General features: G+C 47.4%; 1 protein-coding gene across 4 annotated transcripts in view; it reads right to left on the reverse strand.

Annotated features, from left to right (window-relative positions):
* Positions 1 to 745: 745 nt before the first annotated feature.
* gpr137ba (G protein-coupled receptor 137Ba) overlaps positions 746 to 22,418 on the reverse strand; it is a 32,788-nt gene continuing 11,115 nt past the window's right edge. For 3 of the 4 annotated variants that reach the window (XM_055935073.1, XM_055935144.1, XM_055935190.1), the window contains 5 exons: positions 18,335 to 18,557; positions 16,376 to 16,525; positions 4,297 to 4,425; positions 3,696 to 3,817; positions 746 to 1,490 (listed from right to left, as the gene is read on the reverse strand). In XM_055935073.1, coding sequence (XP_055791048.1) covers positions 1,421 to 1,490; positions 3,696 to 3,817; positions 4,297 to 4,425; positions 16,376 to 16,525; positions 18,335 to 18,557 — 694 coding nt within the window. In that variant the 3' untranslated portion in view covers positions 746 to 1,420. Of the gene's footprint in view, positions 1,491 to 3,695; positions 3,818 to 3,837; positions 4,037 to 4,296; positions 4,426 to 16,375; positions 16,526 to 18,334; positions 18,558 to 22,418 lie in introns of those variants that run through there. The other variant, XM_055935096.1, reaches the window with a different exon arrangement.

Below are 22,418 nucleotides of genomic sequence, written 5' to 3' on the forward strand. Positions count from 1 at the left end.
GAATCTTCAACCTATAGAATTAGAATCTTCCACCTATAGAATTAGAATGTGTTCCACATATAGAATTAGAATCTTCCACCTATAGAATTAGAATCTTCCACCTATAGAATTAGAATGTGTTCCACATATAGAATTAGAATGTATTGCACCTATAGAATTATAATGTGTTCCACCTATAGAACGAGAATGTGTTCCACCTATAGAATTAGAATGTGTTCCACCTATAGAATTAGAATGTGTTCCACATATAGAATTACAATGTATTGCACATATAGAATTAGAATGTGTTCCACCTATAGAATTAGAATGTGTTCCACCTATAGAATTAGAATGTGTTCCACCTATAGAATTAGAATGTGTTCCACCTATAGAATTAGAATGTGTTCCACCTATAGAATTAGAATGTGTTCCACCTATAGAATTAGAATGTGTTCCACCTATAGAATTAGAATGTGTTCCACCTATAGAATTAGAATGTGTTCCACCTATAGAATTAGAATGTGTTCCACCTATAGAATTAGAATGTGTTCCACCTATAGAACGAGAATGTGTTCCACCTATAGAATTAGAATGTGTTCCACCTATAGAATTAGAATGTGTTCCACCTATAGAATTAGAATGTGTTCCACATATTTAATTAGAATGTATTGCACCTATAGAATTAGAATGTTCCACCTATAGAATTAGAATGTTCCACCTATAGAATTAGAATGTTCCAACACACTGTCCTAAAGCACAATCAAGGTGTTTTATAAAATAGTTTTTATTATGGAGACTCCAATGTGAGAGAGGATTGTAAAGACCAGAACACATGTACAGTACATCTCCTCTCTAATGCCTGTCAACCATTTTAGCGGCTTGTGTTAAAAACATGAAAAGGAGACATTGAGAATATAAATGGATACATATTACATACACGATTAGGAGACACCTGTATATGAGTTATCTTATACGACATGTTGGCTTCTAAACAGTAAACATGTTTTTAAAATAGTGGATTAAAGGTAATGCATATTCAGATGGACTGTAAAGTGCAATTCAGCTCTTACCTGCCAATGTTGTACACCTTGATTATAAACCTTTATACATATTCATATTTGTTTGTGAAAGTTATGCATGCCCCCCAAGACCATCATCTCAATACTTACTGCCCTTCAGAAAATATGTCTGAACTTTTTTACTAAAGACTTTATTTATCAAAATAGTAGAAAATAGAATGAATAAAATCCATGGTGATATTCACCCCCGTGTCTCGATCCGAGGCCCTCGGGTGTGAGGTCATCAGTGAGGGCGTGTGCATGAAAAAGAGACAGGGCCATCAGGAAGACTTCAAAAAGAGCTCCGGACGAATAGGAGCTCTTGTAAAAGTTCCGGAACAAATCCGAGCTCTTAAATAAGGTTCAGGACCAATAGGAAGTCTTCAATAAGGGTTGAGCTCCTCTGGGGGCGGGGCTGTGCTGCTGCTGCAATCATAGCTGTCTGCTGTCAAACTGTGGACAAAGACAAAACAAACATTACATTCCTGGGCCCATATTCACACAGTCTCACAGTAGGAGTTCTGATCTAGCATCAGTTCTGTCCTGTAAGATGAAAAACACGGACAGGTGGAGTTCTGATCTAGGATCAGTTCTGTCCTGTAAGATGAAAAACACGGACAGGTGGAGTTCTGATCTAGGATCAGTTCTGTCCTGTAAGATGAAAAACACAGACTGGTGGAGATCTGATCCTAGATCAGAACTTCTACTATTTGAGCTGCGGTGTCAGTAGGTATCTAGCTCTATTGGAAAGCCCGGTCCTTGCTTCTCCACTGGAATGTCATGGTCCTCACGTCTGTACCCATGAAGTGCTTTGAAAGGCTGGTCATGGCTCACATCTACAGCATTATCTCAGAAACCATAGACTCACTCCCAACGCTCTAACCACTAGACTACCTGCCGCCCAACGCTCTAACCACTAGGCTACCTGCCGCGCAAAGCTCTAACCACTAGGCTACCTGCCGCCCCTACACTCTAACCACTAGACTACCTGCCGCGCAAAGCTCTAACCACTAGGCTACCTACCGCCCCTACACTCTAACCACTAGACTACCTACCGCCCCTACACTCTAACCACTAGGCTACCTACCGCACTTACACTCTAACCACTAGGCTACCTACCGCCCTTACACTCTAACCACTAGGCTACCTGCCGCGCAAAGCTCTAACCACTAGGCTACCTGCCTCCCAACGCTCTAACCACTAGGCTACCTGCCTCCCAACGCTCTAACCACTAGGCTACCTGCCTCCCAACGCTCTAACCACTAGGCTACCTGCCGCCCAACGCTCTAACCACTAGGCTACCTGCCGCCCAACGCTCTAACCACTAGGCTACCTGCCGCCCAACGCTCTAACCACTAGGCTACCTGCCGCCCAACGCTCTAACCACTAGGCTACCTGTCTCCCAACGCTCTAACCACTAGGCTACCTGCCGCCAACGCTCTAACCACTAGGCTACCTGCCTCCCAACGCTCTAACCACTAGGTTACCTGCCTCCCAACGCTCTAACCACTAGGCTACCTGCCGCCCAACGCTCTAACCCCTGCAGGCTCCAGTCCAAGCTGTGTCTTCCTATGGTGCGACTGCTGTCGGTATCCAAAGATTATCCAACTTGAATAAACGCTTGGAGGTAATGATGACAGCAGTGGTGTAGTCGACAACGATACGGATAATACTTATTATTGATATCTACAGATCCACAGATGGGAATCACACTGCTGCTCCCTCATTTAGTTATTTGTGCCTTACGGATTGTGGTTGTTGTGGACAGCTGTTCACAAATCGAAATGTGTATTTGAACCCAATAATGGTTGAATTCAAGAAGTTTAAGCTGCCTATCAATCATTGTTTTTGAAACCAGTTGACAGCCACTGTGAAAAATGCACTCTTGCAACAGCTGCATAGTGTGGATCCCAGCCTATAGAATAACAGCTGCATAGTGAGGATCCCGGCCTATGAGTGTGTGGACAGGTGTCTTTTATACAGGTAACGAGTTCAAACAGGTGCGGTTAATACAGGTAATGAGTGGAGAACAGGAGGGCTTCTTAAAGAAAAACTAACAGGTCTCTGAGAGCCGGAATTCTTACTGGTTGGTAGGTGATCAAATACTTATGTCATGCAATAAAATGCAAATTAATTACAAATCATACAATGTGATTTTCTGGATTTTTGTTTTAGATTCCGTCTCTCACAGTTGAAGTGTACCTATGATAAAAATTACAGACCTCTACATGCTTTGTATGTAGGAAAACCTGCAAAATCGGCAGTGTTTCAAATACTTGTTCTCCCCACTGTATATATATATATACAGTACCAGTCCAAAGTTTTAGAATACCTACTCATTCCAGGGTTCTTCTTTATTTTACAATTTTCTACATTGTAGAATAATAGTGAAGACATCAAAACTATAAAATAACACATGGATTCATGTAGTAACCAAAAAAGTGTTAAACAAATCTAAATATATTTTAGATTCTTCAAAGTAACCACCCTTTTAATTTGAGTTTATTTATCTTTTAAATTCTCTTATTTTTCTTAAAACTGCATTGTTGGTTAACGAGTCGTAAGTAAGCATTTCACGGTAAGGTCTACACCTGATGCATTTAGTGCATCAAATAACATTTGATTAATTGATTGTTTGTCTGTGTGTTGTTTATGTACCTGGCCTGTTTGTTGTGAGGGATGATGCTCCATACCAGGTCGTCATCGCTGTCATAACGTTGAGGGTTGTCAAAGAAATAGGCCCTGGACGAGAAGACGTGTCCTGGGAGTCCCATCCCACTCTGGAGAACAACATGAGATCACTTCCTGTGATACTAACCCACTTTGGAGAACAACAAGAGATCACTTCCTGTGATACTAACCCCACTCTGGAGAACAACAAGAGATCACTTCCTGTGATACTAAACCCACCCTGGAGAACAACAAGATATCACTTCCTGTGATACTAAACCCACTCTGGAGAACAACAAGAGATCACTTCCTGTGATACTAACCCCACTCTGGAGAACAACAAGAGATCACTTCCTGTGATACTAAACCCATTCTGGAGAACAACAAGATATCACTTCCTGTGATACTAAACCCACTCTGGAGAACAACAAAACAACATTTGTAAAGTTGAAAGGGGAAACCTACTCAGTTGAACCCATACGTGTCTTCCACATTTAACCCAACAGGGATCTGCCTAATCAACGCCCATGTCATCGGCACACACACACACACACACACACACACACACACACACACACACACTCCTCACCTTGTCCTGGTTGGGCTGTCGGACCCTGAAGAAGTAGACGACCAGGGAGGTAGGCAGCAGCTCCCAGACAAACAGAATCACCCCAAACACGATGTACCCCGCGTCCCCCAGGGTGGACTGCAGGTCTGCCTGAGACACCACACAGAAAGGATGTAACGTTACAGTCTGAAGTAAGAGTCCCCCAGGGTCGACTAAAGGTCTGCCTGAGACACCACACAGACAGGATGTAATGTTACAGTCTGAAGTAAGAGTCCCCCAGGGTGGACTAAAGGTCTGCCTGAGACACCACACAGACAGGATGTAATGTTAGTCTGAAGTAAGAGTCCCCCAGGGTGGACTAAAGGTCTGCCTGAGACACCACACAGACAGGATGTAACGTTACAGTCTGAAGTAAGAGTCCCCCAGGGTCGACTAAAGGTCTGCCTGAGACACCACACAGACAGGATGTAACGTTACAGTCTGAAGTAAGAGTCCCCCAGGGTCGACTAAAGGTCTGCCTGAGACACCACACAGACAGGATGTAACGTTACAGTCTGAAGTAAGAGTCCCCCAGGGTCGACTAAAGGTCTGCCTGAGACACCACACAGACAGGATGTAACGTTACAGTCTGAAGTAAGAGTCCCCCAGGGTCGACTAAAGGTCTGCCTGAGACACCACACAGACAGGATGTAATGTTACAGTCTGAAGTAAGAGTCCCCCAGGGTCGACTAAAGGTCTGCCTGAGACACCACACAGACAGGATGTAATGTTACAGTCTGAAGTAAGAGTCCCCCAGGGTGGACTAAAGGTCTGCCTGAGACACCACACAGACAGGATGTAATGTTAGTCTGAAGTAAGAGTCCCCCAGGGTCGACTAAAGGTCTGCCTGAGACACCACACAGACAGGATGTAACGTTAGTCTGAAGTAAGAGTCCCCCAGGGTCGACTAAAGGTCTGCCTGAGACACCACACAGACAGGATGTAACGTTACAGTCTGAAGTAAGAGTCCCCCAGGGTCGACTAAAGGTCTGCCTGAGACACCACACAGACAGGATGTAACGTTACAGTCTGAAGTAAGAGTCCCCCAGGGTCGACTAAAGGTCTGCCTGAGACACCACACAGACAGGATGTAACGTTACAGTCTGAAGTAAGAGTCCCCCAGGGTCGACTAAAGGTCTGCCTGAGACACCACACAGACAGGATGTAACGTTACAGTCTGAAGTAAGAGTCCCCCAGGGTCAACTAAAGGTCTGCCTGAGACACCACACAGACAGGATGTAATGTTACAGTCTGAAGTAAGAGTCCCCCAGGGTGGACTAAAGGTCTGCCTGAGACACCACACAGACAGGATGTAATGTTAGTCTGAAGTAAGAGTCCCCCAGGGTTGACTAAAGGTCTGCCTGAGACACCACACAGACAGGATGTAATGTTAGTCTGAAGTAAGAGTCCCCCAGGGTCGACTAAAGGTCTGCCTGAGACACCACACAGACAGGATGTAATGTTACAGTCTGAAGTAAGAGTTCCCCAGGGTTGACTAAAGGTCTGCCTGAGACACCACACAGACAGGATGTAACGTTACAGTCTGAAGAAAGAGTCCCCCAGGGTCGACTAAAGGTCTGCCTGAGACACCACACAGACAGGATGTAACGTTACAGTCTGAAGAAAGAGTCCCCCAGGGTCGACTAAAGGTCTGCCTGAGACACCACACAGACAGGATGTAACGTTACAGTCTGAAGTAAGAGTCCCCCAGGGTCGACTAAAGGTCTGCCTGAGACACCACACAGACAGGATGTAACGTTACAGTCTGAAGTAAGAGTCCCTCAGGGTCGACTAATGGTCTGCCTGAGACACCACACAGACAGGATGTAACGTTACAGTCTGAAGTAAGAGTTCCCCAGGGTCGACTAAAGGTCTGCCTGAGACACCACACAGACAGGATGTAACGTTACAGTCTGAAGTAAGAGTCCCCCAGGGTCGACTAAAGGTCTGCCTGAGACACCACACAGACAGGATGTAATGTTACAGTCTGAAGTAAGAGATCCCCAGGGTCGACTAAAGGTCTGCCTGAGACACCACACAGACAGGATGTAACGTTACAGTCTGAAGTAAGAGTCACTCAGGGTCGCCTGCAGGTCTGCCTGAGACACCAAACAGACAGGATGTAACGTTACAGTCTGAAGTAAGAGTCCCTCAGGGTCGACTAATGGTCTGCCTGAGACACCACACAGACAGGATGTAACGTTACAGTCTGAAGTAAGAGTTCCCCAGGGTCGACTAAAGGTCTGCCTGAGACACCACACAGACAGGATGTAACGTTACAGTCTGAAGTAAGAGTCCCCCAGGGTCGACTAAAGGTCTGCCTGAGACACCACACAGACAGGATGTAATGTTACAGTCTGAAGTAAGAGATCCCCAGGGTCGACTAAAGGTCTGCCTGAGACACCACACAGACAGGATGTAACGTTACAGTCTGAAGAAAGAGTCCCCCAGGGTCGACTAAAGGTCTGCCTGAGACACCACACAGACAGGATGTAACGTTACAGTCTGAAGTAAGAGTTCCTCTATCCAGTCTGGAACCTGTATAAACTAAGGGCTTCCTCTATCCAGTCTGGATCCTGTATAAACTAAGGGCTTCCTCTATCCAGTCTGGATCCTGTATAAACTAAGGGCTTCCTCTATCCAGTCTGGATCCTGTATAAACTAAGGGCTTCCTCTATCCAGTCTGGATCCTGTATAAACTAAGGGCTTCCTCTATCCAGTCTGGATCCTGTATAAACTAAGGGCTTCCTCTATCCAGTCTGGATCCTGTATAAACTAAGGGCTTCCTCTATCCAGTCTGGATCCTATATAAACTAAGGGCTTCCTCTATCCAGTCTGGAAACTGTATAAACTAAGGGCTTCCTCTATCCAGTCTGGAACCTGTATAAACTAAGAGCTTCCTCTATTCAGTCTGGATCCTGTATAAACTAAGAGCTTCCTCTATTCAGTCTGGATCCTGTATAAACTAAGAGCTTCCTCTATTCAGTCTGGATCCTGTATAAACTAAGAGCTTCCTCTATTCAGTCTGGATCCTGTATAAACTATAGACATACGCAGCGTTTAACATTAATTACATATGCAGAGTTTAACATTAATTACATATGCAGCGCTTAACATTAATTACATATGCAGCGTTTAACATAAATTACATATGCAGCGTTTAACATAAATTACATATGCAGCGTTTAACATAAATTACATATGCAGCGTTTAACATTAATTACATATGCAGCGTTTAACATTAATTACATATGCAGAGTTTAACATTAATTACATATGCGGCGTTTAACATAAATTACATATGCAGCGTTTAACATTAATTACGTATGCAGCGTTTAACATTAATTACATATGCAGAGTTTAACATTAATTACATATGCAGCGTTTAACATTAATTACATATGCAGAGTTTAACATTAATTACATATGCGGCGTTTAACATTAATTACATATGCAGAGTTTAACATTAATTACATATGCGGCGTTTAACATAAATTACATATGCAGCGTTTAACATAAATTACATATGCAGCGTTTAACATTAATTACGTATGCGGCGTTTAACATTAATTACGTATGCAGCGTTTACGTATGCAGCGTTTACGTATGCAACATTAATTCAGTCGCCGCTAACGCTGGGAACACTCCCTTTAAATTTCAATCAGGCTGTAACGCTGATCTTCCGAAATACGGATTGAATTGAGCTTCAGAATATAGGAGTGCTATAGGACCAGCACTCCTACTCAGAGAGGCTTTAAGACCTGATCCTAGACCAGCATTCCTACTCAGAGAGGCTTTAAGACCTGATCCTAGACCAGCACTCCTACTCAGAGAGGCTTTAAGACCTGATCCTAGACCAGCACTCCTACTCTGAGAGGCTTTAAGACCTGATCCTAGACCAGCATTCCTACTCAGAGAGGATTTAAGACCTGATCCTAGACCAGCATTCCTACTCTGAGAGGCTTTAAGACCTGATCCTAGACCAGCACTCCTACTCAGAGAGGATTTAAGACGTTTGGTCTAGGTTGTTGAGAAAGGTAAAGGCGATATGGTCCTCATCTAGCCTCTCAAACTTCATGATGACTGAAGGTGATCGTCATTTAGTTCAGTTACCTTCACTTATTGGGTACAGGAACAATGGTGGCCATCTTGAAGGATGTGGGGACAACAGACTGGAACAGGGAGAGATGTTGAAGGATGTGGGGACAGCAGACTGGGATAGGGAGAGATGTTGAAGGATGTGGGGACAGCAGACTGGGACAGGGAGAGATGTTGAAGGATGTGGGGACAACAGACTGGGACAGGGAGAGATGTTGAAGGATGTGGGGACAACAGACTGGGACAGGGAGAGATGTTGAAGGATGTGGGGACAACAGACTGGGACAGGGAGAGATGTTGAAGGATGTGGGGACAGCAGACTGGGACAGGGAGAGATGTTGAAGGATGTGGGGACAACAGACTGGGACAGGGAGAGATGTTGAAGGATGTGGGGACAACAGACTGGGACAGGGAGAGATGTTGAAGGATGTGGGGACAGCAGACTGGGACAGGGAGAGATGTTGAAGGATGTGGGGACAGCAGACTATGACAGGGAGAGATGTTGAAGGATGTGGGGACAACAGACTGGGACAGGGAGAGATGTTGAAGGATGTGGGGACAACAGACTGGGACAGGGAGAGATGTTGAAGGATGTGGGGACAGCAGACTGGGACAGGGAGAAATGTTGAAGGATGTGGGGACAGCAGACTAGGACAGGGAGAGATGTTGAAGGATGTGGGGACAACAGACTGGGACAGGGAGAGATGTTGAAGGATGTGGGGACAACAGACTGGGACAGGGAGAGATGTTGAAGGATGTGGGGACAACAGACTGGGACAGGGAGAGATGTTGAAGGATGTGGGGACAGCAGACTAGGACAGGGAGAGATGTTGAAGGATGTGGGGACAGCAGACTGGGACAGGGAGAGATGTTGAAGGATGTGGGGACAGCAGACTGGGACAGGGAGAGATGTTGAAGGATGTGGGGACAACAGACTGGGACAGGGAGAGATGTTGAATGATGTGGGGACAGCAGACTGGGACAGGGAGAGATGTTGAAGGATGTGGGGACAGCAGACTGGGTCAGGGAGAGATGTTGAAGGATGTGGGGACAACAGACTGGGACAGGGAGAGATGTTGAAGGATGTGGGGACAACAGACTGGGACAGGGAGAGATGTTGAAGGATGTGGGGACAACAGACTGGGACAGGGAGAGATGTTGAAGGATGTGGGGACAGCAGACTGGGACAGGGAGAGATGTTGAAGGATGTGGGGACAACAGACTGGGACAGGGAGAGATGTTGAAGGATGTAAACAGCAGACTGGGACAGGGAGAGATGTTGAAGGATGTGGGGACAGCAGACTGGGACAGGGAGAGATGTTGAAGGATGTGGGGACAGCAGACTGGGACAGGGAGAGATGTTGAAGGATGTGGGGACAGCAGACTGGGACAGGGAGAGATGTTGAAGGATGTGGGGACAACAGACTGGGATAGGGAGAGATGTTGAAGGATGTGGGGACAGCAGACTGGGACAGGGAGAGATGTTGAAGGATGTGGGGACAACAGACTGGGACAGGGAGAGATGTTGAAGCATGTGGGGACAGCAGACTGGGACAGGGAGAGATGTTGAAGGATGTGGGGACAGCAGACTGGGACAGGGAGAGATGTTGAAGGATATGGGGACAACAGACTGGGACAGGGAGAGATGTTGAAGGATGTAAACAGCAGACTGGGACAGGGAGAGATGTTGAAGGATGTGGGGACAGCAGGCTGGGACAGGGGGAGATGTTGAAGGATGTGGGGACAACAGACAGGGACAGGGAGAGATGTTGAAGGATGTGGGGACAACAGACTGGGACAGGGAGAGATGTTGAAGGATGAAAACAGCAGACTGGGACAGGGAGAGATGTTGAAGGATGTGGGGACAGCAGACTGGGACAGGGAGAGATGTTGAAGCATGTGGGGACAGCAGACTGGGACAGGGAGAGATGTTGAAGGATGTGGGGACAGCAGACTGGGACAGGGAGAGATGTTGAAGGATGTGGGGACAGCAGACTGGGACAGGGAGAGATGTTGAAGGATGTGGGGACAGCAGACTGGGACAGGGAGAGATGTTGAAGGATGTGGGGACAGCAGACTGGGACAGGGAGAGATGTTGAAGGATGTGGGGACAGCAGACTGGGACAGGGAGAGATGTTGAAGGATGTGGGGACAACAGACTGGGACAGGGAGAGATGTTGAAGGATGTAAACAGCAGACTGGGACAGGGAGAGATGTTGAAGGATGTGGGGACAGCAGACTAGGACAGGGAGAGATGTTGAAGGATGTGGGGACAACAGACTGGGACAGGGAGAGATGTTGAAGGATGTGGGGACAACAGACTGGGACAGGGAGAGATGTTGAAGGATGTGGGGACAACAGACTGGGACAGGGAGAGATGTTGAAGGATGTGGGGACAGCAGACTGGGACAGGGAGAGATGTTGAAGGATGTGGGGACAGCAGACTAGGTCAGGGAGAGATGTTGAAGGATGTGGGGACAACAGACTGGGACAGGGAGAGATGTTGAAGGATGTGGGGACAACAGACTGGGACAGGGAGAGATGTTGAAGGATGTGGGGACAGCAGACTAGGACAGGGAGAGATGTTGAAGGATGTGGGGACAGCAGACTGGGACAGGGAGAGATGTTGAAGGATGTGGGGACAGCAGACTGGGACAGGGAGAGATGTTGAAGGATGTGGGGACAACAGACTGGGACAGGGAGAGATGTTGAAGGATGTGGGCACAGCAGACTGGGACAGGGAGAGATGTTGAAGGATGTGGGGACAGCAGACTGGGACAGGGAGAGATGTTGAAGGATGTGGGGACAACAGACTGGGACAGGGAGAGATGTTGAAGGATGTAAACAGCAGACTGGGACAGGGAGAGATGTTGAAGGATGTGGGGACAGCAGGCTGGGACAGGGGGAGATGTTGAAGGATGTGGGGACAACAGACAGGGACAGGGAGAGATGTTGAAGGATGTGGGGACAACAGACTGGGACAGGGAGAGATGTTGAAGGATGAAAACAGCAGACTGGGACAGGGAGAGATGTTGAAGGATGTGGGGACAGCAGACTGGGACAGGGAGAGATGTTGAAGCATGTGGGGACAGCAGACTGGGACAGGGAGAGATGTTGAAGGATGTGGGGACAGCAGACTGGGACAGGGAGAGATGTTGAAGGATGTGGGGACAGCAGACTGGGACAGGGAGAGATGTTGAAGGATGTGGGGACAGCAGACTGGGACAGGGAGAGATGTTGAAGGATGTGGGGACAGCAGACTGGGACAGGGAGAGATGTTGAAGGATGTGGGGACAGCAGACTGGGACAGGGAGAGATGTTGAAGGATGTGGGGACAGCAGACTGGGACAGGGAGAGATGTTGAAGGATGTGGGGACAACAGACTGGGACAGGGAGAGATGTTGAAGGATGTAAACAGCAGACTGGGACAGGGAGAGATGTTGAAGGATGTGGGGACAGCAGACTGGGACAGGGAGAGATGTTGAAGGATGTGGGGACAACAGACTGGGACAGGGAGAGATGTTGAAGGATGTGGGGACAGCAGACTGGGACAGGGAGAGATGTTGAAGGATGTGGGGACAACAGACTGGGACAGGGAGAGATGTTGAAGGATGTAAACAGCAGACTGGGACAGGGAGAGATGTTGAAGGATGTGGGGACAGCAGGCTGGGACAGGGGGAGATGTTGAAGGATGTGGGGACAACAGACAGGGACAGGGAGAGATGTTGAAGGATGTGGGGACAACAGACTGGGACAGGGAGAGATGTTGAAGGATGAAAACAGCAGACTGGGACAGGGAGAGATGTTGAAGGATGTGGGGACAGCAGACTGGGACAGGGAGAGATGTTGAAGCATGTGGGGACAGCAGACTGGGACAGGGAGAGATGTTGAAGGATGTGGGGACAGCAGACTGGGACAGGGAGAGATGTTGAAGGATGTGGGGACAGCAGACTGGGACAGGGAGAGATGTTGAAGGATGTGGGGACAGCAGACTGGGACAGGGAGAGATGTTGAAGGATGTGGGGACAGCAGACTGGGACAGGGAGAGATGTTGAAGGATGTGGGGACAGCAGACTGGGACAGGGAGAGATGTTGAAGGATGTGGGGACAACAGACTGGGACAGGGAGAGATGTTGAAGGATGTGGGGACAGCAGACTGGGACAGGGAGAAATGTTGAAGGATGTGGGGACAGCAGACTAGGACAGGGAGAGATGTTGAAGGATGTGGGGACAACAGACTGGGACAGGGAGAGATGTTGAAGGATGTGGGGACAACAGACTGGGACAGGGAGAGATGTTGAAGGATGTGGGGACAACAGACTGGGACAGGGAGAGATGTTGAAGGATGTGGGGACAGCAGACTAGGACAGGGAGAGATGTTGAAGGATGTGGGGACAGCAGACTGGGACAGGGAGAGATGTTGAAGGATGTGGGGACAGCAGACTGGGACAGGGAGAGATGTTGAAGGATGTGGGGACAACAGACTGGGACAGGGAGAGATGTTGAAGGATGTGGGCACAGCAGACTGGGACAGGGAGAGATGTTGAAGGATGTGGGGACAGCAGACTGGGACAGGGAGAGATGTTGAAGGATGTGGGGACAACAGACTGGGACAGGGAGAGATGTTGAAGGATGTAAACAGCAGACTGGGACAGGGAGAGATGTTGAAGGATGTGGGGACAGCAGGCTGGGACAGGGGGAGATGTTGAAGGATGTGGGGACAACAGACAGGGACAGGGAGAGATGTTGAAGGATGTGGGGACAACAGACTGGGACAGGGAGAGATGTTGAAGGATGAAAACAGCAGACTGGGACAGGGAGAGATGTTGAAGGATGTGGGGACAGCAGACTGGGACAGGGAGAGATGTTGAAGCATGTGGGGACAGCAGACTGGGACAGGGAGAGATGTTGAAGGATGTGGGGACAGCAGACTGGGACAGGGAGAGATGTTGAAGGATGTGGGGACAGCAGACTGGGACAGGGAGAGATGTTGAAGGATGTGGGGACAGCAGACTGGGACAGGGAGAGATGTTGAAGGATGTGGGGACAGCAGACTGGGACAGGGAGAGATGTTGAAGGATGTGGGGACAGCAGACTGGGACAGGGAGAGATGTTGAAGGATGTGGGGACAACAGACTGGGACAGGGAGAGATGTTGAAGGATGTAAACAGCAGACTGGGACAGGGAGAGATGTTGAAGGATGTGGGGACAGCAGACTGGGACAGGGAGAGATGTTGAAGGATGTGGGGACAACAGACTGGGACAGGGAGAGATGTTGAAGGATGTGGGGACAGCAGACTGGGACAGGGAGAGATGTTGAAGGATGTGGGGACAGCAGACTGGGACAGGGAGAGATGTTGAAGGATGTGGGGACAACAGACTGGGACAGGGAGAGATGTTGAAGGATGTGGGGACAGCAGACTGGGACAGGGAGAGATGTTGAAGGATGTGGGGACAACAGACTGGGACAGGGAGAGATGTTGAAGGATGTAAACAGCAGACTGGGACAGGGAGAGATGTTGAAGGATGTGGGGACAGCAGACTGGGACAGGGAGAGATGTTGAAGGATGTGGGGACAGCAGACTGGGACAGGGAGAGATGTTGAAGGATGTGGGGACAGCAGACTGGGACAGGGAGAGATGTTGAAGGATGTGGGGACAACAGACTGGGACAGGGAGAGATGTTGAAGGATGTGGGGACAGCAGACTGGGACAGGGAGAGATGTTGAAGGATGTGGGAACAACAGACTGGGACAGGGAGAGATGTTGAAGCATGTGGGGACAGCAGACTGGGACAGGGAGAGATGTTGAAGGATGTGGGGACAGCAGACTGGGACAGGGAGAGATGTTGAAGGATGTGGGGACAACAGACTGGGACAGGGAGAGATGTTGAAGGATGTGGGGACAGCAGACTGGGACAGGGAGAGATGTTGAAGGATGTGGGGACAGCAGACTGGGACAGGGAGAGATGTTGAAGGATGTGGGGACAACAGACTGGGACAGGGAGAGATGTTGAAGGATGTAAACAGCAGACTGGGACAGGGAGAGATGTTGAAGGATGTGGGGACAGCAGACTGGGACAGGGAGAGATGTTGAAGCATGTGGGGACAGCAGACTGGGACAGGGAGAGATGTTGAAGGATGTGGGGACAGCAGACTGGGACAGGGAGAGATGTTGAAGGATGTGGGGACAGCAGACTGGGACAGGGAGAGATGTTGAAGCATGTGGGGACAGCAGACTGGGACAGGGAGAGATGTTGAAGGATGTGGGGACAGCAGACTGGGACAGGGAGAGATGTTGAAGGATGTGGGGACAACAGACTGGGACAGGGAGAGATGTTGAAGGATGTGGGGACAACAGACTGGGACAGGGAGAGATGTTGAAGGATGTGGGGACAACAGACTGGGACAGGGAGAGATGTTGAAGGATGTGGGGACACCAGACTGGGACAGGAATATGTCTGTAAACACTCCAGCCAGCTGGTCTGCACCTGCTCTGAGTACGAGGCTTAGGATGCCGTCTGGGCCGGCAGCGTATGTTAACACGCTTAAATGACTTAGTCACCTCTCATCCAGAGCCACTTACATGAGCAATGAGGGTTAAGTGCCTTGCTCAAGGGCACATCAACATATTTTTAATGTCGTCTGCTCGGGGATTCAAACCAACGTCCTTTCGGTTGTTATCAGCTAGACTTCCTTCAACCTTGATTAGAGGAATTACGTGTCGTGACAATAATGTGCACCTTTTTTGGTCCCCAGAACCAGGGAAGACACTGCCGTACAGTATTACCTGGTCAGAACCAGGGAAGACACAGAGCCGTACAGTATTACCTGGTCAGAACCAGGGAAGACACAGAGCCGTACAGTATTACCTGGTCAGAACCAGGGAAGACACAGAGCCGTACAGTATTACCTGGTCAGAACCAGGGAAGACAACCAGCCGTACAGTATTACCTGGTCAGAACCAGGGAAGACAACCAGCCGTACAGTATTACCTGGTCAGAACCAGGGAAGACAACCAGCCGTACAGTATTACCTGGTCAGAACCAGGGAAGACAACCAGCCGTACAGTATTACCTGGTCAGAACCAGGGAAGACACAGAGCCGTACAGTATTACCTGGTCAGAACCAGGGAAGACACAGAGCCGTACAGTATTACCTGGTCAGAACCAGGGAAGACACAGAGCCGTACAGTATTACCTGGTCAGAACCAGGGAAGACAACCAGCCGTACAGTATTACCTGGTCAGAACCAGGGAAGACACACAGCCGTACAGTATTACCTGGTCAGAACCAGGGAAGACACAGAGCCGTACAGTATTACCTGGTCAGAACCAGGGAAGACAACCAGCCGTACAGTATTACCTGGTCAGAACCAGGGAAGACAACCAGCCGTACAGTATTACCTGGTCAGAACCAGGGAAGACAACCAGCCGTACAGTATTACCTGGTCAGAACCAGGGAAGACACACAGCCGTACAGTATTACCTGGTCAGAACCAGGGAAGACACACAGCCGTACAGTATTACCTGGTCAGAACCAGGGAAGACACACAGCCGTACAGTATTACCTGGTCAGAACCAGGGAAGACACAGAGCCGTACAGTATTACCTGGTCAGAATCAGGGAAGACAACCAGCCGTACAGTATTACCTGGTCAGAACCAGGGAAGACACAGAGCCGTACAGTATTACCTGGTCAGAACCAGGGAAGACAACCAGCCGTACAGTATTACCTGGTCAGAACCAGGGAAGACACACAGCCGTACAGTATTACCTGGTCAGAACCAGGGAAGACAACCAGCCGTACAGTATTACCTGGTCAGAACCAGGGAAGACACACAGCCGTACAATATTACCTGGTCAGAACCAGGGAAGACAACCAGCCGTACAGTATTACCTGGCCAGAACCAGGGAATACACTGCCGTACAGTATTACCTGGTCAGAACCAGGGAAGACAGTATTACCTGGTCAGAAACGTTGTACCAGTCATAGTCGAAGGAGTTGATGCTCTTAACGTTGGTGAGGGCCAGAACCAGCAGGTTGTAACAGGCTCTGGACGTGTACAGCAGGGTGACTGTGGCTCCTATAGCTGTCCCCTGGCACAATGAGGTTCCCTGGGAAAGAAAACACACGGTCTCAGAGAGCAGTAGTCTTAGCTATTGCGTGGACCGTACAAACTTGGTCCCAGATCTGTTTGTGTTGTCCTGACAATCTCCTATGGTCCTCAACGAGGAGGCAAGACAGTACCAACGAATCTGGAACCCAGGTTAGCGAAGCTAGTGCACGTCAGTTAGAAAATAACTACACAACCATACCATTTGATTCTCGACTCTCACACAGACGTGCCATTTGATTCTCGATGCTCACACAGCCGTGCCATTTGATTCTCGACTCTCACACAGCCGTGCCATTTGATTCTCGACTCTCACACAGCCGTGCCATTTGATTCTCGACTCTCACACAGCCGTGCCATTTGATTCTCGACTCTCACACAGCCGTGCCATTTGATTCTCGACTCTCACACAGCCGTGCCATTTGATTCTCGACTCTCACACAGCCGTGCCATTTGATTCTCGACTCTCACACAGCCGTGCCATTTGATTCTCGACTCTCACACAGCCGTGCCATTTGATTCTCGACTCTCACACAGCCGTGCCATTTGATTCTCGACTCTCACACAGCCGTGCCATTTGATTCTCGACTCTCACACAGCCGTGCCATTTGATTCTCGACTCTCACCCAGCCGTGCCTACAGCAGCACACTCACCAGGGCTTATGGCAGGCACTCATCATGTGTAAGCAAGTGCACTCAGGAATCTCTCTCAATTCAATTCAATTCAAGGGGCTTTATTGGCATGGGAAACATGTGTTAACATTGCCAAAGCAAGTGGGATAGATAATAAACAAAAGTGAAATAAACAATAACAATGAACAGTAAATATTACTCACAGAAGTTCCAAAAGAATAAAGACATTTCAAATGTCATATTATGTCTATATACCGTGTAACGATGTACAAATGGTTAACGTACAAAAGGGAAAATAAATATAAACATAAATATGGGTTGTATTTACAATGGTGTTTGTTCTTCACTGGTTGCCCTTTTCTTGTGGCAACAGGTCACAAATCTTGCTGCTGTGATGGCACACTGTGTTTCACTGTGTATTACGCTACACCCGCAATAACATCTGATAAACACGTGTCTGTGACCAATAACATTTGATTTGATTTGAAAATAGCATTTTAAATAGTCTTTCAAAATACTATTTGTTTTTTTACAAATACGTAACCGTTCAAATACTCAAATAAAAGTACTTGTTTTGGGATGTGTATTTAGAAATACTCAAATACACACAAAACAAGTATTTTAAATACCAGATACTCAAATCCACATGTATTTAAACCAAGGGTTGTTGTTGTGTGTCACGTTCCTGACTATTTCTGTTAGTTTGTTGTATGTGTTAGTTGGTCAGGACGTGAGTTTCTGTGGGCATTCTATGTTTTCTGTTTCTATGTTGGTTTATGGGTTGCCTGGTATGGCTCTTAATTAGAGGCAGGTGTTTGGCGTTCCTCTAATTGAGAGTCATATTTAGGTAGGTTGTTTCACAGTGTTCGTTGTGGGTGGTTGTCTTCTGTGTCTGTGTTTGTCGCACCATACGGGACTGTTCGGTTTGTTTTTTGTACATCGTCATTTTGTGTAGTCTATTTTCCCTGTTCGTGCGTTCTTCGTGTTTAATGTAAGTTCGTCGTCCAGGTCTGTCTTCTCCGTTTGTTGTTTTGTTAGTTATAGTGAAGTTCGTGTTTTCGTGTTTTCTTTAAATAAATTATGTGTTCACAACCCGCTGCGCCTTGGTTCAATCACTACTCCTCCTTTTCGGTTGAAGAGGAGGACCACCGTTACATTGTGTGTGTACATCTCTTACCTTGGACTCCAGGTAGATATTAACCTGGGACATCCTTGCGATCTTGAAGAGGCAGATGGAGAGGGAGATGGCACACAGGACAAACAGCGTATCGTTGATGGCTACTCTGATCAGTACAATGGTCTGGGCCTTTGTGCTGCTCATCCTCACTAGCAAGGCACAGGTCAGGTTTACTACCAGGAAGACCATACTGATGGACAGGAAGAGGAGGTACAGGGGAAACCTGGGGGACAGGAAGTAACATTGTTAGAGGTCAGAGGTCAAAGGTGAAGGATGGGTGTAGAGGTCACAATCAATCAATCAAATTGATTGATATTGCCCTTTTGCATCAGCAGTTGTCACCAAACGCTTTACAGTAACCCAACATAAACTCCGAAGAGGAAGCAGTTCAGAAGACAGAGGACAGTGGGACTATAGAGTATAGAACAGTTCAGAAGACAGAGGACAGAGGGACTATAGAGTATAGAACAGTTCAGAGTACAGAGGGACTATAGAGTATAGAACAGTACAGAAGACAGAGGGACTATAGAGTATAGAACAGTTCAGAAGACAGAGGACAGAGGGACTATAGAGTATAGAACAGTTCAGAAGACAGAGGACAGAGGGACTATAGAGTATAGAACAGTTCAGAAGACAGAGGACAGAGGGACTATAGAGTATAGAACAGTTCAGAAGACAGAGGACAGTGGGACTATAGAGTATAGAACAGTACAGAAGACAGAGGACAGAGGGACTATAGAGTATAGAACAGTTCAGAAGACAGAGGACAGAGGGACTATAGATTATAGAACAGTACAGAAGACAGAGGACAGTGGGACTATAGAGTATAGAACAGTACAGAAGACAGAGGACAGTGGGACTATAGAGTATAGAACAGTTCAGAAGACAGAGGACAGTGGGACTATAGAGTATAGAACAGTACAGAAGACAGAGGACAGAGGGACTATAGAGTATAGAACAGTACAGAAGACAGTGGGACTATAGAGTATAGAACAGTTCAGAAGAAAGAGGACAGTGGGACTATAGAGTATAGAACAGTACAGAAGACAGAGGGACTATAGAGTATAGAACAGTTCAGAAGACAGAGGACAGAGGGACTATAGAGTTTAGAACAGTACAGAAGACAGAGGACAGAGGGACTATAGAGTATAGAACAGTTCAGAAGACAGAGGACAGAGGGACTATAGAGTATAGAACAGTTCAGAAGACAGAGGACAGAGGGACTATAGAGTATAGAACAGTTCAGAAGACAGAGGACAGTGGGACTATAGAGTATAGAACAGTACAGAAGACAGAGGACAGAGGGACTATAGAGTATAGAACAGTTCAGAAGACAGAGGACAGAGGGACTATAGAGTATAGAACAGTACAGAAGACAGAGGACAGTGGGACTATAGAGTATAGAACAGTTCAGAAGACAGAGGACAGTGGGACTATAGAGTATAGAACAGTACAGAAGACAGAGGACAGAGGGACTATAGAGTATAGAACAGTACAGAAGACAGTGGGACTATAGAGTATAGAACAGTTCAGAAGAAAGAGGACAGTGGGACTATAGAGTATAGAACAGTACAGAAGACAGAGGGACTATAGAGTATAGAACAGTTCAGAAGACAGAGGACAGAGGGACTATAGAGTTTAGAACAGTACAGAAGACAGAGGACAGTGGGACTATAGAGTATAGAACAGTTCAGAAGACAGAGGACAGTGGGACTATAGAGTTTAGAACAGTACAGAAGACAGAGGACAGTGGGACTATAGAGTATAGAACAGTTCAGAAGACAGAGGACAGTGGGACTATAGAGTATAGAACAGTACAGAAGACAGAGGACAGTGGGACTATAGAGTATAGAACAGTTCAGAAGACAGAGGACAGTGGGACTATAGAGTATAGAACAGTACAGAAGACAGAGGACAGTGGGACTATAGAGTATAGAACAGTTCAGAAGACAGAGGACAGTGGGACTATAGAGTATAGAACAGTACAGAAGACAGAGGACAGAGGGACTATAGAGTATAGAACAGTACAGAAGACAGTGGGACTATAGAGTATAGAACAGTTCAGAAGAAAGAGGACAGTGGGACTATAGAGTATAGAACAGTACAGAAGACAGAGGGACTATAGAGTATAGAACAGTTCAGAAGACAGAGGACAGAGGGACTATAGAGTTTAGAACAGTACAGAAGACAGAGGACAGTGGGACTATAGAGTATAGAACAGTTCAGAAGACAGAGGACAGTGGGACTATAGAGTTTAGAACAGTACAGAAGACAGAGGACAGTGGGACTATAGAGTATAGAACAGTTCAGAAGACAGAGGACAGTGGGACTATAGAGTATAGAACAGTACAGAAGACAGAGGACAGTGGGACTATAGAGTATAGAACAGTTCAGAAGACAGAGGACAGTGGGACTATAGAGTATAGAACAGTACAGAAGACAGAGGACAGTGGGACTATAGAGTATAGAACAGTTCAGAAGACAGAGGACAGTGGGACTATAGAGTATAGAACAGTACAGAAGACAGAGGACAGAGGGACTATAGAGTATAGAACAGTACAGAAGACAGTGGGACTATAGAGTATAGAACAGTACAGAAGACAGAGGACAGTGGGACTATAGAGTATAGAACAGTTCAGTTCTACATTACCAAACAGCTCTGCATCAATATTGATACACTACATGACCAAAAGTATGTGGACACCTGCTCGTCGAACATCTCATTCCAAAATTATGGGCATTAATATGGAGTTGGTTCCCCCCTTTGCTCTTATAACAGCCTCCACTCTTCTGGGAAGGCTTTCCACTTGATGTTGGAACATTGCTGCTATAACAGCCTCCACTCTTCTGGGAAGGCTTTCCACTAGATGTTGGAACATTGCTGCTATAACAGCCTCCACTCTTCTGGGAAGGCTTTCCACTAGATGTTGGAACATTGCTGCTATAACAGCCTCCACTCTTCTGGGAAGGCTTTCCACTAGATGTTGGAACATTGCTGCTATAACAGCCTCCACTCTTCTGGGAAGGCTTTCCACTAGATGTTGGAACATTGCTGCTATAACAGCCTCCACTCTTCTGGGAAGGCTTTCTACTAGATGATGGAACATTGCTGCTATAACAGCCTCCACTCTTCTGGGAAGGTTTTCCACTAGATGTCGGAACATTGCTGCTGTAACAGCCTCCACTCTTCTGGGAAGGCTTTCTACTAGATGTTGGAACATTGCTGCTATAACAGCCTCCACTCTTCTGGGAAGGCTTTCTACTAGATGTTGGAACATTGCTGCGGGGATTTGCTTCCATTCAGCCACGAGAACATTAGTAACGTTGGGCTAATAGGCCTGGATCGCAGTCAACGTTCCTATTCTTACCAAAGGTGTTCAATAGGGTTGAGGTCAGGGCACTGTGCAGGCCAGTCAAGTTCTTCCACACCGATCTCAACTAACCATTTCTGTATAGACCTTGCTTCGTGCACAGGGTTATTGTCATGTTGAAACAGGAAAGGGCCTTCCCCAAACTGTTAACACAAAGTTGGAAGCACAGAATCGTCTAGAATGTCATTGTATGCTGTAGCGTTAAGATTTCCCTTCACTGGAACTAAGGAGCCTAGCCTGACCCATATAAAACAGCCCCAGACCATTATTCCTCCTCCGCCAAACTTTACAGTTGGCACTATGGATTGGGTTAGGTAGCGTTCTCCTGCCATCTGCCAACCCCAGATTCATCCGTCGGACTGCCAGAGGGTGAAGAGTCATTCATTACTCAAGAGAACGTGTTTCCACTGCTCCAGAGTCCAATGGCGGTGAGCTTTACACCACCCCAGCCGACACTTGGCATTGTGCATGGTGATCTTAGGCTTGTGTGCGGCTGCTCGGACATAGAAAACCATTTCATGAAGCTTCCAGAGGCAGTTTGGAACTCAGTAGTGAGAGTTGCAACCGAGGACAGACGATTTTTACGGGCTACGTACTTCAGTACTCGGCGGTCCCGTTCTGTGAGCTTGTGTGGCCTACCACTTTGTGGCCGAGCCGTTGTTGCTCCTAGACGTTTTCCCTTCACAATAACAGGACTTACAGTTGACCGGGGG

Source organism: Salvelinus fontinalis, chromosome 1 (genome assembly GCF_029448725.1).
Source record: "Salvelinus fontinalis isolate EN_2023a chromosome 1, ASM2944872v1, whole genome shotgun sequence".
NCBI classification, from domain to species: Eukaryota; Metazoa; Chordata; class Actinopteri; order Salmoniformes; family Salmonidae; genus Salvelinus; species Salvelinus fontinalis.